Here is a 17,918-nt window from a genome sequence, read left to right on the forward strand (position 1 = left end):
TCCAAGTGCAGCCTCATCAACAACTTGCTGGGAATTACTATGGAATTTTCTCAGAGAAGGTGGAAATGTCTCAGATAAGAATGAATATTGATGAGAGAGGTTTCTTCATCGATTACAGCAGAACTAATAAATAAATACATTTGTCATCCCAACACCCATCACCTCATCCAATTGACATAGAATAGTCAAGAACTTCTGCATTCACCCACAATTCAAAGGATAAGTTCATTCCGAGCATTGATTACTCTGCACAAAGAGGTCCGACACAATTATGGTCCTTCTGTTGGGTTTTCCACTGTCTTTGACGTAGTGGTCTTGATTTACGTTTAGATACACAGATGGACTGGCACAAACAGGTGAGACTACTCTCTCAACACTAATGAATACCAGCTTTCCTAGTCCTCCTCTTATCAGTCGATGAGCAAACCAAATGCATATAAATCCTATCAATCATTCAGAATCATCTCCAACAACCTACCCACCAGTGAAGTCAGGCTCATAGGCCTATAGCTCCCAAACTCCTTCTTACATCCCTTCTTAAACAAAGGCACAACATTAGCCACTCTCCAGTCATCTGGCATCTCGCCCATAGTTATAGACGTTACAAATATTTCTGCAAGGGTCACCGTAATTTCCTTCCTAACTTCTGACAATATCCTGGGATACATCAGATCAGGTCCTGAAGATTTATCACGGTTATATTTTCTAGGACCTCCATGACTTCCTTTTCTGTAATGTGAATCATATTCAAAACCTCAAGATTTAATTTCTTAATTTCTTTCTAAACATAAAAAGTGACGCAAAATAGATTTAATATCTCTTCCATCTCCAGTGGTTCAACACAGGTCCTTGGGAGCTGATCACTGTATCCTAGAACTTTGTGGGAAGTTGGGAAGTGATTGCTGGGACCCTTGCTGAGATATCTGTATCATCGATAGGCATGGATCAGGTGCTGGAAGACTGGAGGTTGGCTATTGTGGTGCTATGATTTAAGAAAGGTGGTAAGCAAAAGCCAGGCAACAATAGACCAGTGACTACAACGTCAATGGTTTCTAAGTTGATGGAGGAGTTCGGAGGGACAGGATTTACATGTAATTGGAAAGGCAAGGAATGATTAGGGACCGTCAACACGGCATTGTGCATGGGAAACTGAGTCTCACTAACTTGATTGTCACTTCTTCAAAAACCTCAAAGCAAATTAAAGAAGGCAGTGCGGTGGATGCTATTTATATGGACTTTAGCAAGGCTTTCAACAATGTTCCACATGGTAGACTGGTTAGCAAGGTTAGATCAAATGGAAAGCCAGGAGAACTAGCCATTTGGATACAAAATTGGCTTGACAGCAGGAGACAGAGGGTGGTGGTGGAGGGTCGCTTTTCAGAATGGAGGCCTGTGACCAACATTGTGCCACAAGGATTGGTGCTGGATCCACTGCTTCTTGTCATTTATGTAAATGATGTGGAAGTGAATGTAGAAGGAATAGTTAGTAAATTTGCAGATGACACCAAAATTGGTAGTGTAGTGGACAGCCAAGAAGGTTATCTCAGAGTACAACGAGCCCATGATCAGATGGGCCAATGGGCTAAGGAGTGGCAGATGGGGTCTAATTCAGACAAATGTGAAGTGCTGCATTTTGGCAAGGCAAATCAGTGCAAGAGTCCTACACTTAATGGTAAGGTCCTGGGGAGTGTTGCCAAACAATGAACCTGCACTCCAAGGTCTCATTGTTCGTTGAAAGTGGAGTCGCAAGTAGACAGGGTAGTGAAGGAGGCATTATGGTACGCTTGCCTTTATTGGTCCAGCACATCGCGGATAGGAGTTGGGAGGTCATGTTGTGGCTGTACAGGACATTGGTTAGGCCACTGTTGGAATACTGTGTTCAATTCTGGTCTCCCTGCTATAGGAAAGATATTGTGGAACTTGAAAGGGTTCAGAAAAGATTTATAAGGATTTTGTCAGGGTTGGAGGGTTTGATCAAATGGGAGAGGCTGAATAGGCTGGGGCTATTTTCTCTGGAGTGTCAGAGGCCGAGGGGTGACCTTATTGAAGTTTATAAAATCATGAGGGATATAGATAAGGTGAATAACCAAAATCTTTTGCCCAGTGTAGGGGACTCCAAAACTAAAGGGCATAAGGTTAAGGTGAGAGAGGAAAAGGTGTAAAAGGGACCTGAGGGGCAGTTTTTTCAAGCAGAGGGTGGTGTGTGTATGGTATGAGCTGCCAGAGGAAGTGATGAAGGCAGTTACAATTACAACATTTAAAAGGCATCTGGATGGGTATATGAATAGGAATGGTTCAGGGGAATATGGGCCAAATGCTGGCAACTCTCTGATTAAAAAAGAAATCTCACTCCAGAGCCAGCCATGTGTAGGCCTCTTCAAATGCTGCATAAACATAACTCTGTTTAAAAAAACTCTCCTCCACAATTTAGAAAATCTCTTCAGCGATGTTAAAACAAAAAATCTGCTTCTACGTGTATAGCCAAATCTAGGTCCATATCAAAAGCAGCAGTGGCCTCAATACTGACCTCAGGAAAATAACCACTTATACCTCCCTTCACCCAAGGGAAAAAAAAAGCACCATTCAATTTTCTGTCTCAGCCAGTTTTGTGAAGACAACTGCAAACAGCAAGTATCTTAACCATCTTAACCTTGTGCAATAAAGTCTCTTTTGGGTCCTCGATTGACCTTCCGCCCTCATCTATTTTGTTGAATTTTTATGAAAGATTTTAGGATTCCCTTTCATCTTGTCTGTTAATCAGTTGTTTGATCTTCATGTTCTACATTCTGCTCAATTCTTAACTCATAACTTTCCCAACTCCAATTGTTTTATCATCTATATCTTTAGATATCCAGCAAGCTCCAACTTTCAAATGACCTTTCTCTTCCTCTCTGCTCATTTACTATTTTACCTTCGAAAACAACAACAAAAACAAAGTTGCTGGAAAAGCTCAGCAGGTCTGGCAGCATCTGTGTAGGAAAAGATGCTGCCAGACCTGCTGAGCTTCTCCAGCAACGTTGTTTTTGTTCCTGATTCACAGCATCCTCAGTTCTTTCGGTTTTTATTTACTATTTTACCTTGTTTCCAATCGCCTGAATTAGATACCTATCCAACTCTCAGAAATTAGAAATCATCCAGTTGAATATCTTCAGCCTCATCTTTTTCGATAACTTCTAATTCTAAACTAATCAGCAACTATTTAATGCCTTTTCCACCCTTGGGACATTTCAGTGTATTTCACAACCTTAAGTCACCGTTGTAATGTAGGAATTGCAGGAGCCCATTTGCAAGCAGCAGGGTCACACAAAGTGAGATAGAAGAATTGCTATTTTCTTTTTATATTACAATATTGGTTGAAACAGAGAATAATCAGGATAATCATGAACATTTTGTCTTTTTATCTTGTGCTACGAGAACTTTTACATCAATAAATGCTGCCTAGCCAACAACGTCCTCATCCTGTTAATGAATAAAGAAAAAAAAAATCAATCCAAGGTGGTGAATCAGGGCCTCCGTTTGTCATTTCCATTGGGAAGGTGGTACCTTGACACACCTTCAATACTAAAACTTCAGACTCGATTATACGGTCAACTCTGTTCAGGAACATTTGAACCGACTATCTTTTGACCTGGGGAGGAATGCTTACATTGAACCAAAGCAGACACCTTAATGACGACAAATTCACAGTAAACTGGCAGATGGAGGCAGTCACTTACATGTACAAATCCTGTGTACTTTTTATCTATTTCCACCAGCTGTTGATCTGATTTGTTGCGCATTGCTGATTCTGGGTCTGTTCCAATGGCAATCAAATATGGCACACACTGTCCAAAGGAAACAAACAAGGACATGAAAAAGAAGCACTTATAAATCATGCAAACTGGTGTGCAATCTCCATAATACTAGAAAGTGGAGACTCTTAATCCACTAGTGTCTGTACACGGTACAGTTACCGAAAAGTTAGACAAACCACCATTGCTGTTACAACGGGACAGAAGCAGTGATAGAACACTCACCAGTGCCTAAATGAGAGAAGAACTTCAGTGGAACTTACAACCATCTCGAACAGTGTCATTTGATTGGCCAGCACTCAGTGCACTAACCATGCAGCTATTGCACAATATCATTACACCTAAAAACTACATGGTAGCCCCTCTCAAAGATTATTTCAATAGCAACAACCTGCCTTGTCACCTCCACAGGAACACAGTAACTTCTAGGTCTGCCTTGAATTGGACACATATTGTTGCCATTCCACTCTCTTTGCTTGGTCAGTATTGTAGATATATCACCGTTATATCAGCACGAAGGTGGTGGCAGCAGCTCAAGAACGTTCTTCCTATGTCTTATAGTCTCATGATCAGCATGGGAAGCAAGGGTTATGGGGAAAAGGCAGGAAAGAAGAGTTAAGGATTAAGAGTTCAGCCATGATTTTATTGAACTGCAGAGCAGATTTGAGGGGCTGAATGGCCTACTTCTGCTTCTACATATTATGGTCCAAGATTCACATCATTTTAGTGCAAATAGGGGTAAGCAAAAACATGCTGGGGGACAGGGAGACCTCCCCTGTTTAAGTGGGCTGCCTCATACATTGATGTCTAGAGATCGGAGCAATGGCAGTACAGATGACACTAAACCACAATAAATGGTGCTGTAAACTGATTCAACACTCGGCAGTGTTGCTGAATTGCAAAGTAATTGCAATACATTTGAGGTTTCTGCAAAAACAACATCACGCAGAACCTTCAACAACGTTCTTCAACTTATTTAGGGCAGATATTTTCGATTGGTTATAATGAATTAATCACAATTTTCTTTGAAACAAAGAATTTTTCAAATAGGAAAATCTGACTTCAAAAGAAATCCTGACAGAAATTATGGTTATCAGAAAAAGCACTTAGCAGCATGCTCAAAAAGAGTTATGAAATGGAATGGTTGCAAGAATGTTTAAACATGCTCTAAACATTTAATGTACATGAAATGGTAAAACAAAATACAATGATCACTAATGTCAACATATAAACACAACTTACTTGGACAGGGTGGACCAATCCCTGGTTTAGCGTCAGAGCAATAACATTAAGTGCAAAGTGGCGCACAGGAGAGTGCGTGTGGAAAAAAGCTTCCAGAACCTGTTTGAGGTAGAGCTGCATGATGGAACTGCTCATCCCTGAGGAAATATCACCCATCTCCTTTAGATCTTCCTGTTTTGACACCTTCTTCCCTGTGAGAAAAGAAAGAGTTAATTCTACATAGTACCTCATTGTGCTCCTCAAGAACATAATAACTAGGAGTAGATCTGTTGACCAATTCCACCATTTAATATGACAGCTGATTTTGGGCTTCAACTTCACTTTCCTGCCTGCTCTCAAAATCCCTCAATTCCCCGAGGCAGCAAAAAATATCCAACCACGAATTATATGAATTCAACTATCCTTTCACCTAAGATTGCAACATGCACCCTCCATCTCCTGTGGTTACATCTTTGGCAAAACGTCTCTCCCATTCACACACATCATATTTGCTCATTCTCCAAAGGTTGTATTCCAGTTCAGTCAAAGACCAGGCTAATATTTGCCTAGAATATGCCAGTTTAGAATTTAGTATTTTCAAAAAGTTATGAAGTCATAGGATGTGGGCATCACTGGTTGGGCCAGCATGAAATGCCCATTCCCAATTGAGAAGATGGTGATCAGCTGCCATCTTGAACTGGTGCACCCTTCGGGGTACACCACAATGTTGTTACAAAGGGAATTCCAGGAATCTTGTCCATTGACAGTGAAGGAACATTGATTTAAATACAAATCAAACTGGTGAGTGGCTTTGGAGAAGAACTCACAAGTGGTGGTGTTCCAATTTGTATTCTAGAGGGAGCCTTAACAAGATGGTATGGGGCACCTTATAGATGATGTACACCTGCTGCCATATGTGTTGGAGTTGGAGGGTGTGAGCATTGAAGGAGTTAGATGGGGTCAAGCAGGCTGCTTTGTCCTGGATGGTACCAAGGTGTTTGAGTGTTGTTGGCCAGAATTTTTCTGGCCATGTCAGAATCTACAACTGGAGAAACAGCTCTATTTCTTCTCTGTTCATTATTTCTTTATTTAACTCTGCCAAACAGCCTTGCATGTTTCTTTTTCTTTTGGTCTTAATAAGTCAGTTCAGCAGCAGCACTACTGATTGAGCTAGTTGAGCCCTAAACTATGTAACTGGTAGAATGGGACTACAGGTTAGTCTGAGGAACAAACAAGATGGAAAAACGCACTTGACCTCATCCTCACCTAACTGCCTTCTGCAGAGGCATCTGTCCATGGACAGTATTGGTAAGAATGACCACTGCATGGTTCTCATGGAGATAAAGTCCCATCTTCTCAATAATACTCTGCGTTGTGGTGTATGGCACTTTCACCATGCTAAATGGGACAGACTTTGAACAGATCTGGCAATTCAACTGTGGGTGACCAGCAGCAATGGAACTGTACTCCAAAACAATCCACCACCTCTTGGCCCAGCATAATCACCATCAAGCCAGGGGATCAATCCTGGTTCAAATGAAGACTGCAGGAAGGCATGCCAGGATTCAAACCTGGGTCCCCATTTCATTACCTGGGACTCTGGAGTTACAGTCCCGTGCTGATACTACTAGGTTGTCAGCTCACCACCAACAGTGCTATCAAACAGCACCTACTCAGCAATAAACTGTTGACTGACACCCAGTTTGGGTTCTGCTAGGGCCACTAAGCTTCTGACCATATTACTGCTTTGGTTCATACATGGACAAAAGAACTAAATTCCAGAAGTGAGGTGACAGTAACAGCCCTCCACATCAAGGCTGCATTCGACCGAATGTGGCATCAGGATCCCTAGCAAAACTGCAATCAATGGGTTTCGGGCGCAAACTTTCTGGTGGTTGAAGTCATACCTGGTACACAGGAAAAATCAAAAAACAATGCTGCACAGGACCAAGCCTTTTGGCTCTCCAAACCTGTGCCGACACATTTTGCCATTTCATACTAAAACTGTCTTCACTTACACAATCTATATCTCTGTATTCTCTTCCTAATCGTGTATTCGTCAGGGTGCTTCCTGAATCCTGCTATTTTGTGTCTACTTCCACCAGCTCCTTTGCAACACGTTCCAGGCACTCACCACCTTTTGTGTGACTAACTTGCTTCACATATCTCTTTTAAACACCCCCCGCCCCCCACAATTGAACCTATGTCCCCTAGTAATTGACCCCTCCACCCTGGGAGAAAGCCTGATACTTTCCACTCTATACGTGCTATTCACAATCTTATAAACTTCTATCAGGTCACCCCTCAACTTCCTATGTTCCAGTGAAAACAAACCCAGTCTTATCCAACCTTTCCTCATAGCTGAAATCCCCCAAAACATCCTGGTAAACCTTTTCTGTACCCTCTCCAAAGCAGCCACATCCTTCTGGTAGTGTGGTGACCAGAACTGTATGCAATATTCCAAGTGTGGCCAAACTAAAGTTCTGTAAAGCTGCAGCATAATTGGTCTATCCTTATACTCAATGCCCCTTCCAATGAAGACAAGCATGCCATAAGCCTTTTTTTTTTTTAACTACCTTATCTACCTGCACTGCCACCTTCAGTGATTTGTAGACCTGCACACCCAGATCCCTCTGCATATCAGCACTCAAAGGTTCTGCCATTCACTGTATAATTTCCATCTGTACTTGAACTTCAAAAATGCATCATCTCACATTTGCCCGGATTAACTCAATCTGCTATTTTCCTGCCCATGCCTCCAACTGTTCTATATTTTGTTGTATCCTCTAAGAATCCTCCTCAATATCTGCAACTCCACCAATCTTTGTATCGTCCACAAACTTACTAATTAGACCAGCTATGTTTTCCTCCAAATCATTTCTGTAGACCACGAACAACAGAGGTCCTAGCACTGGTCCCTGTGAAACACTACTAGTCACAACTCTCCATTCTGAAAAGCATCCTTCCATCACTACCCTCTGTCTCCTATGGCTAAGCCAGTTCTGTATCCATCTTGCTGGCTCACTCTGATACCATGTGACTTCACCTTTTGTACCAGTCTGCCATAAGGGACCTGGTTAAAGGTTTTACTGAAGTCGATGTAGACAACATCAACCGCTTTTCCCTCATCAATCATCTTTGTCACCTCCTCAAAAAACTTGATCAAGTTAGTGTGTCACGACCTCCCCTGTGCAAAACCAAGCGGTCTGTGGCTAATAAGTCCATTTGCTTTTAAATGCATGCAGATCTTGACCCTGAGAATCTTTTCCAATAATTTCCCTACCATTACCAGGCTCCCAGGCCTGTAATTTCCAGGATTATCCCTGCTACCCTTCTTAAGCAATGGGACAACACTGGCTATTCTCCAGTCCCCTGGCGCCTCACCTGTGGCCAAAGAAGATACAAAGATGTCTGTCAATGCTCCAGCAATTTGTTCTCTTGCCTCCCTAAATATTCTGGGATAGATCCCATTGGTACCCAGGGACTTATCTACCTTAATGTTTTTTTAAGACACACAACATCTCTTACTTTTTAATAGCAACTTGGCTGAGAAATGCGACATTCCCTTCCCTGAGATCGTTATTCTGTCTCTGTCCCTTGTTCGGTGAGCCACACTGGTTTGGTTTCCCATTGTTGACATTGAGATTGATTGCTTTATTTTCAGTTTCTACCAGATTATTGTGCAGAGGAATGCAATGGTTCACAATAAGTGCTGGACAAACTATCTCAGTGGGTTTAAGCCCTCTCAACCTGACTGGCCATACATCAGTCTCCAGATCCCATGGAATTTCTCTGAAGAAATCGCAGTCAACATCGGAGATGGACAGGAGACTGATGGATACAAGAATGTCGCACTGGAGCTGGACGTGGAATACACAGTCACCCTGAGAGTGGTCACCAAGTGGGATGGGGTAAATCAAACAGGAGTGTGGGGGTGGGGATAGAGCGGCTGTGGGGAGGGTTTCAGGGATCACAGTAGTTTGTGAGTGTTTCAGTGTGGTGCAGGTGGGAGGTGGGACTGGGACATTGTGGCACAGTGTGTGGAAGGGGAGTTCAGCTTCAGGGAAAAGGAGATTGTGTTCTGATCTGTCTGGGGAAACGGACTGTGATATTCTCAATTGCAAACCTGAACAATGACAAGCTCCATTTCATCCCTCTATCAGGAAACCAAGTTCTGGTGTTCAACATCCAGCCAGATTCACAGTGAGTATCAAATCTCCCATCTCATTCAGGACGTATTTAATATTCCTCTGACTCAAACTGGTCATGACGATAGTGTTCATGGGGATGGAGGGGATGGGGAAAGATCCAGGACAAGTGGGAGGCAATCTCCAACATTTCCCAGGGTTGGGAGCTCCAAATACTGGGGGGCCAGCTCTGGCAGCACCCCCTGGAACTGCCCTGCTGCTAGGCCACAGGCCCAGGACCACCCTTATGCCCTTGTTGGTGCGTGGTCTGTGCAAAGAATTAAAGTGCCAATGAGTAGCTAATTTTCAAGCAGTGGCATTGCCAGCATTGAGAGATGCTCAAGCAGAATTCTGCCCCCATGATGAAAACACTCAATACGAACATTTCGTGCTAATTGTGTAAACTCAAACTGTACATTAAAGTACCTGCCTGCAGGAACTAAGGTTCTGAAATTAGGGTTGGTTTGTAACTTGAAGAGATTTTGAGCAGACCAGAAGAAACTTCTGCAGAAGGGTGTCACAGTGTGGAATTCACTTCTCATGTTCACAATTTAAACATAAACTGCTTCAAGACTCAGTGGGAGAGGGGATTGGAGGAAAACTTGCTGAAGTGATTTGAGAATATGGGGGTGAATATGAGGAGCAGTGTATCGGTGCTGTAACAGAGAGGCAGTGTGTCCGTGCTGTAATAGAGGGGCAGTGTGACTGTGCTGTAACAGAGGGGCAGTGTGACTGTGCTGTAAGAGAGGGGCAGTGTGTCTGTGCTGTAATAGAGGGGCAGTGTGTCCGTGCTGTAACAGAAAGGCAGTGTGCCAGTGCTGTAATAGAGGGGCAGCGTGCCCATGCTGTAACAGAAGCGCAGTGTGTCCGTGCTCTAACTCAGGGGCTGTGTGTCCGTGCTCTAACTCAGGGGCTGTGTGCCTGTGCTGTAATAGAGGGGCAGTGTGTCCGTGCTGTAACAGAGGGGCAGTGTGTCGGTGCTGTAACAGAGGGGCAGTGTGTCGGTGCTGTAACTTAGGGACAGTATATCTGTGCTGTAACAGAGGAGCAGTGTTCCTGTGCTGTAATAGAGGGGCAGTGTGCCCATGCTGTAATAGAGGTGCAGTGTGACCATTCTGTAATAGAGGGGCAGTGTGTCCGTTCTGTAATAGAGGGACAGTGTGTCCATTCTGTAATAGATGGGCAGTGTGTCGGTGCTGTAATAGAGGGGCAGTGTGTCTGTGCTATAATGGAGGGGCAGTGTGCCAGTGCTGTAACAGAGGGGCAGTGTGCCCATGCTGTAATAGAGGGGCAGTGTGTCCGTGCTGTAATAGAGGGACAGTGTGTCCATGCTATAACAGATGGGCAGTCTGTCTGTGCTGTAATAGAGGGGCAGTGTGTCCATGATATAACAGATGGGCAGTGTGTCTGTGCTGTAATAGAGGGGCAGTGTGTCCATGATATAACAGATGGGCAGTGTGTCTGTGCTGTAATAGAGGGGCAGTGTGTCCATGCTATAACAGAGGGGCTGTGTGTCTGTGCTGTAATAGAGGGGCAGTGAGTCCATGATATAACAGATGGGCAGTGTGTCTGTGCTGTAATAGAGGGGCAGTGTGCCCGTGCTGTAACATAGGGGCAGTGTGTCTGTGCTGTAATAGAGGGGCAGTGTGTCCATGCTATAACAGATGGGCAGTGTGTCTGTGCTGTAATGGAGGACAGTGTACCCGCACTGTAATAGGGGGGCAGTGTGCCTGTGCTGTAGTAGAGGGGCAGTGTGTCGTTGCTGTAATAGAGGGGCAGTGTATCCGTGCTGTAATAGAGGCGCAGTGTGTTTCTATGCTGTAATAGAAGACCAGCGTTTCTGTCCTGCAATAGAGGTTTACTGCAGTAAAATCACCCATCTTTGTTGATTACCCACTTCCAACCTGCCCATCACCTTCTGCCACTCTTCCTCCCCCAAAGACCTTATCATTTTTTGCGTCCCGCAACCCAGCTGTTGCTGATATTTTGTGTGTTTTTATTGAAACCGCTGAAAGTCTATTTATAAACAGCCGTGTTTCTGTTTGCGAGATAGGAAACATTGAGGTTTGATAAATAGGATATGACAACGTTAGCATTGCACCAGTGTGATACAAACTGTTTCTGCAGCTCAGTATAAAGCCTTCTTGGTGAATCAGTCCCTTAAGCAGAGAGCTGTTCATGAAGAGGTAGATTCATATTGGGTAAAGAATTCACATGCTGTCAGGCAGAGATCGTAACGTGGAGATTGGAACACCAAACAGGCCGACCATGATCTTATTGAACGGTGAGACAGACTTCAGGGGCCAAATCGAATTTCTGAGCTTCTTTTTCACGTGTATAAGTTTTGTTTGTACAAAGTGACTGAAAGCACAGACTTGTAAGTAGTTCATGTTGTAAGAACATTCCAAGCAATCTAACTGAGAAGAACACAACTGTTTGAGGTACAGGTTCCATGGGTTAACACGCAGCAAACACAGATGGTATTCTGGTTGTAGTCAGTGGGTACTTCCAGCTGATTCATGGCAGTGCACAGACAGTGAAGGTTGGGCATGTTAGAGTGGCATGAGAGGTCCTTTCCAAACAGTCACCCACCTGTCCATCTGAGTTTGGAGATGAAATTCCAACTACAATCTTTCCGTAGCCTTCTGCCTGTATAAAACACGTATAAGAGGCTACTGTTGTCTTAATTAAAATAAGCGGGAATTTTAAATCGTCCTGAAAGGCCAGCTCTGAATGCTCGTCAAAGAAAATCCAAGTTAAAAATACGACAAAAACTGTTTCTGAGCTGAAGAGGCCTGATGTCAATTCAACAATCTTCTTTTTCTGGAAGGATGCAAGAATTTACAAGAGCTCCAGTGAACCTCATCAGTGTTTTTTTGGTTGAAGACAATTATAAGGACTCGGACTTTTTATTTTTGTACTAGTAATAACTTGGGGACTAAAAAGGGAAGAGCTGTTTTAAAACCGATGTGTGAAAGCAAGGAAGCTGGTCCCCAATGCAGGCTGCATCACATAAACACTTGTTTCTGCAATCTGTCTGTGCAGTTCAAACTGGAGATAATCTGGCCGAGGGATTTTACCGATGCAACATGAGGTTGTTGGTCTGTGTGCTTGTGACAGGTATCGATGACAGAGACCTTTTACCTGTCAACAACTATGTACAGATCCTTGGGTGAGTAAGCATTGGAACATGAAACAAGTCACAGAGAGAGAAGAGACAGAGAGGAAAATGTGTGAACAGATCTTCTCTCAGCCCAGAAATGCCTGTTATCTGCTGTTAAGAACTCAGTTTAAAGAAGAAAATGAATTTCCTTTCCTGCAACAGTGGCTGTGAGCTATACTTCTCCATTAATAAATCAGAGGCATTTTTCAACTGGAGGGATTCTGTCTGTGCGGAGTTTGCACATTCTCCCCGTGTCTGCATGGGTTTCCTCCGGGTGCTTTGATTTCCTTCCACAGTCCAAAGATGTGCAGGCTAGGTGGATTGGCTATGCTAAAATGCCCGTAGTAAGCAGGGATGTGTCGATTAGGTGGGTTATTGGGGGCTATGTCTGGGTGGGATGCTCTGACGGTTGGTGTGGACTTGCTGGGCCAAAGGGCCCGTTTCCACACTGTAGGGATTCTATGCTCCAGTGAAGCTCAGCACAAGCTGGAAGAACAACACCTCATTTTCTGCTTGGGGACCCTGCAGCCTTCCGGATTCAAAATCAAATTCAATTATTTTAGGGTCTGAACTCTCCCAAGTCCTCGCCTCCTATCCCACACACCAGGCCTTGTTATCACATAACCTGCCATTACACACCCCCTGAGATAACAAGGTGTGGAGCTGGATGAACACAGCAGGCCAGGCAGCATCAGAGGAGCAGGAAGGCTGACGTTTCGGGCCTAGACCCTTCTTCAGAAATGGGGGAAGGGAAGGGGGCTCTGAAATAAATAGAGAGAGGAGGAGGCGATGATAGAAGGTGGATAGTGGAGCAGATAGGTAGAGAGAAGACGGACAGGTCAAGGAGGCAGGGATGGAGCCAGTAAAGGTGAGCGTAGGTAGGGAGTTGGGATGGGGGTTAGTCAGTGAGGAGGGAGGGGTGGGTAGGTGGGAGGGAAGACGGACAGGTTAAGGAGGCGGGGATGAGGTTAGTAGGTAGGAAGTCGGGGTGGGGGTTGGTCAGTGAGGTGGGAGGAGCGGATAGATGGGAGAAAGGACAGACAGGTTAGGGAGGCGAGGATGAGCTGGGCTGGTTTTGGGATGCGGTCGGGGGAGGGGAGATTTTGAAGCTTGTGAACTCCACATTGATACCCTTGGGCTGCAGGGTTCCCAAGCGGAATATGAGGCACTGTTCCTACAACCTTCAGGTGGCATCGGTGTGGCAATGGAGGAGGCCCAGGATGGTCATGTCGTCCAAGGAGTTTGAGGGGGAGTTGAAGTGGCTTGCGACTAGGAGGTGTTGTTGTTTGTCACAAACCGAGTGTAGGTGTTCCGCAAAGCGGTCCCCAAGCCTCATGACGTTGTGTTGCTTTCCTGGTGCCAGAGTCAAGGATGTGTCAGAGTGTCCAAAATATTCTGAAAGGGGAGAGTGACCAGCAGGAGATTGTTTTGCACATTGGTACCAATGACATAAGTAGGAAAACGGATGAAGTTCTGCAGAGAGAATATAACAAACTAGGCAGGAGGTTAAAAAGTAGCTCCTCGAGGGTGCAGGGGGCAAGGATTCACATTTCTGGACCATTGGGATCTCTTAAGAGGTAGAAATAACCTGTATAAGAGGGACAGGTTCCACCTGAATTGGAAGGGGACCAGTATCCTGGCAGGGAGATTTGCTAGAGCTACTCAGGAAGCTTTAAACTAAGAAGGGAGGATGATGGGAACCAAAGCGATAGTGAGAAAAGAGAAAAGGCTGAGGCTGGTACAGTCGATAAAGGGAGCAAGGCTAATAGTCAAGGCAGACAAGAGCTTGGCAGAGGGCAAGGGAGGACTGATAAGTCAAACTGTATTTATTTCAATGCCAGAGGCCTAACGGGTAAAGTAGGTGAACTCAGGGCATGGTCGGGAACGTGGGTCTCAAATATCATAGCAATTATAGAGACGTGGCTCAGAGACAGATGGGATTGGCAGCTTAATTTTCCAGGGAACAGATGCTATAGGAAGGATAGAAAGGGGGACAAGAGAGGTGGGGGAGTGGCATTTTTGATTAGAGAAAACATTACGGCTGTAGTGAGGGAGGATATTCTGGGAGAACGTCCAAGGAGGTTATTTGGGTGGAACTGAGAAATGAGAAAGGGATGATCACCTTGATAGGGTTGCACTGTAAATCCCCCGAAGCAAATTTGTAAGGATATCTCAGTTATCTGTGAGAATAACACGGTGGTTATGGTAAGGGATTTTAACATTCCAAACATAGACTGGGACTGCCATAATGTCAAGGGCTTAGATGGAGAGGAATTTGTTAAATGTGTACAAGAAAACTTCCTGATTCAGTATGTGGATACACCGACTAGAGAAGGTGCAAAACCTGACCTACTTTGGGAGATAAGACAGGGCAGGTGACTGAGGTATCAGCGGGGAGCACTTTGGGGCCAGTGACTGTAATTCTATTAATTTTAAAATAATGATGGAAAAGGTTAGACCGGATCTAAAAGTTAAAGTTCTAAATTGGAGGAAGGCCAGTTTTGATGGTGTTCGGTAAGAACTTTCAGAAGTTGATTGAGGGTGGCTATTAGCAGGTAAAGGGACAGCCAGAAAATGGGAAGCCTTCAAAAATGAGATAATGAGAGTCCAGGGACAGTATGTTCATGTTAGGGTGAAGGGCAAGGCTGAGAGGTGTAGAGAATGCTGGATGACCAGAGAAACTGAAGCTGTGGTCAAGAAAAAGGAGGAGGCATATGGCAAGTATAGACAACTGGGATTGAGTGAATCTCTCGAGGATTATAAGGGCGGGAGGACTATACTCAAGAGGGAAATCAGGAGGGCATGAAGGGGGCATGAAATAGCTTTGGTAAATGGGGTTAAGAAAAATCCAAAGAGATTCTGTAAGTACATTAAGGACAAAAGAGTAACTGGGAGAGACTAGGGCTCCTTAAACATCAACTGGGCCATGAATGTGTGGAACCACAGGAGATGGGGGAGATACTAAATTAATATTTTGCCTCAGTATTACTGTGTAGAAGGGTATGAAAGTCAGGGAACTTGAGGAGAGAAATAGTGATGTCTTGAAAAATGTCCATATTGCAGAGGAGGAAGTGCTTGATGTCTTAAAACGCATAAAGGAAGATAAATCCATGGGAGCTGATCAGGTGTTTCCCAGAACTTTGTGGGAAGATAGAGAACTGATGGCTGGGCCCCTTGCTGAGTTATTTATATCATCGACAGCTATGGGTGAGGTGAGGAAGACTGGAGGTTGGCTAACGTGGTGCCACTATTTAAGAAGTGGAGTAAGGAAAAGCCAGGGAACTATAGACTGGTGAGCCTGACACTGGTGGTGGGTAACTTATTGGAGGGAATCCTGAGGGACAGGATTTTCATGTATTTGGAGAGGCAAGGACTGATTAGGGCTAGTCAACATGAGTTTGTGTGTAGGAAATCATGTCTGTTTTGATTAGAAATAGTCAGCATGGCTTTGTGAGGGGCAGGTCATGCCTCATAAGTCTTATTGAATTCTTTGAGGATGTGACAAAACACATTGATGAAGGCAGAGCAGTGGATGTGGTGTATATGGATTTTAGCAAAACATTCGATAAGGTTCCACATGGTAGGCGCATTCAGAAAGTAAGGAGGCATGGGATTCAGGGGAATTTGGCTGTCTGGATACAAAACTGGCTGTCCAATAGAAGACAGAGGGTGGTAGTAGATGGAAAGTATTCAGCCTGGAGCTTGGTGACCAGTGATGTTCTGCAGGGATCTGTTCTGGGACCTCTGCACTTTGTGATCTTTATAAATGACTTGGATGAGGAAGTGGAAGGGTGGGTTAGTAAGTTTGCTGATGATACGAAGGTTGGTTGAGTTCTGAACAGCGTGGAGGGCTGTTGTAGGTTGCAACAGGACATTGACAGGATGCAGAGCTGGGCAAAGAAGTGGCAGATGGAATTCAACCCAGAAAAGTGTGAAGTGATTCATTTTGGAAGGTTGAATTTGAATGCAGAATACAGGGTTAATAGTAGGATTCTCTTCAGTGTGGAGGAACAGAGGGATCTTGGGGTCCACGTCCCTAGATCCCTCAAAGTTTCTACCCAAGTTGATAGGGTTGTAAAGAAGACATATGGTGTGTTGGCTTTCATTGGCAGGGGAATTGAGTTTAAGAGCCGTGAGGTTATGCTGCAGCTCTATAAAACTCTGGTTAGACCACACTTGGAATATCGTGTTCAGTTCTGGTCACCTCATTATAGAAAAGACGTGGAAGCTTTAGAGAGGGTGCAGAGGAGATTTACCAGGATGCTGCCTGGACTGGAGGGCAGGTCTTATGAGGAAATGTTGAGGGAGCTAGGACATTGTTCGTTGGAGCGAAGAAGGATGAGAGGTGATTTGATAGAGGTGTACAGGATGATGAGAGACATAGATACAGTGGATAGTCAGAGACTTTTTCCCAGGGTGGAAATGACTATTACGAGGGGGCATAATTTTAAGGTGATTGGAGGAAGGTATAGGGGAGATGTCAGAGGTAGGTTCTTCACAGAGAGTGGTGGGAGTGTGGAATACGCTGCCAGCCGTGGTAGTGGAGTCAGATACTTTAGAGACTTTTAAGCGACTCTTGGATAGGCACATGGAGGATAGTAAAATGTAGGGTATGCAGGGTAGATTGATCTTAGGAGGATAACAGGTCGGCACAACATCGTGGGCCAAAGGGCCTGTACTGTGCTGTACTGTTCTATGTTCTAACTTGGTTTGAGTTTTTTGAGATTGTGACAAAGAAGAATAATGAAGACCGAGCGGTGGACATTGTCTCTATGGGTTTCAGTTCAACAAGGTTCTGAATGGTAGGCTGGTTAGCAAGGTTAGATCACATGGAATACAGGGTGAGCTGGCCAATTGGATACAAAATTGCCTTGATGGTAGGAAGCAGAGGGTAATGGTGGAGGGTTGCTTTTCAGACTGGAGGCCTGGAACCAGAGCTGTGCCACAAGGATCGGTGCTGGGTCCACTGCTTTTTGTCATTTATATAAATGATTTCGATGTGAACATTGAAGGTATGGTTAGTAAGTTTGCAGATGATACCAAAATAGGTGGTGTAGTGGACAGCGAAGAAGATTATCTCAGAGTACAACGGGACCTTGATCAGATGGGTCGAAGAGTGGCGGATGGAGTTTAATTCAGATAAATGCTAATAAATCTATTCTAAGGAAATAAGGGAAATAAGTGGGGATGTTTTGGACCGCATACATAGAACATAGAACATAGAACATTACAGCGCAGTACAGGCCCTTCGGCCCTCGATGTTGCGCCGACCTGTGAAACCAATCTGAAACCCATCTAACCTAAACTATTCCATTATCATCCATATGTTTATCCAATGACCATTTAAATGCCCTTAAAGTTGGCGAGTCTACTATTTTTGCAGACAGGGCATTCCACGCCCTTACTACTCTCTGAGTAAAGAACCTACCTCTGACATCTGTCCTATATCTATCACCCCTCAATTTAAAGCTATGTCCCCTCGTGCTAGCCATCACCATTCGAGGAAAAAGGCTCCCACTGTCCACCCTATCTAATCCTCTGATCATCTTGTATGTC

The 17,918-nt window shown here is 44.4% G+C and overlaps 1 protein-coding gene across 1 annotated transcript in view; it reads right to left on the minus strand.

Moving 5' to 3' along the window:
• nipblb (NIPBL cohesin loading factor b) overlaps window positions 1-17,918 on the minus strand; it is a 437,039-nt gene that overhangs the window by 37,935 nt on the left and 381,186 nt on the right. Inside the window, exons 39-40 of the mRNA XM_048594301.1 lie at window positions 5,034-5,224; window positions 3,717-3,824 (exon numbers count right to left, since the gene is read on the minus strand). Coding sequence (XP_048450258.1) covers window positions 3,717-3,824; window positions 5,034-5,224 — 299 coding nt within the window. The remainder of the gene's footprint in view (window positions 1-3,716; window positions 3,825-5,033; window positions 5,225-17,918) is intronic.

The sequence above is a fragment of the Rhincodon typus genome, chromosome 3 (assembly GCF_021869965.1).
Source record: "Rhincodon typus isolate 14 chromosome 3, sRhiTyp1.1, whole genome shotgun sequence".
Lineage (NCBI taxonomy): Eukaryota > Metazoa > Chordata > Chondrichthyes > Orectolobiformes > Rhincodontidae > Rhincodon > Rhincodon typus.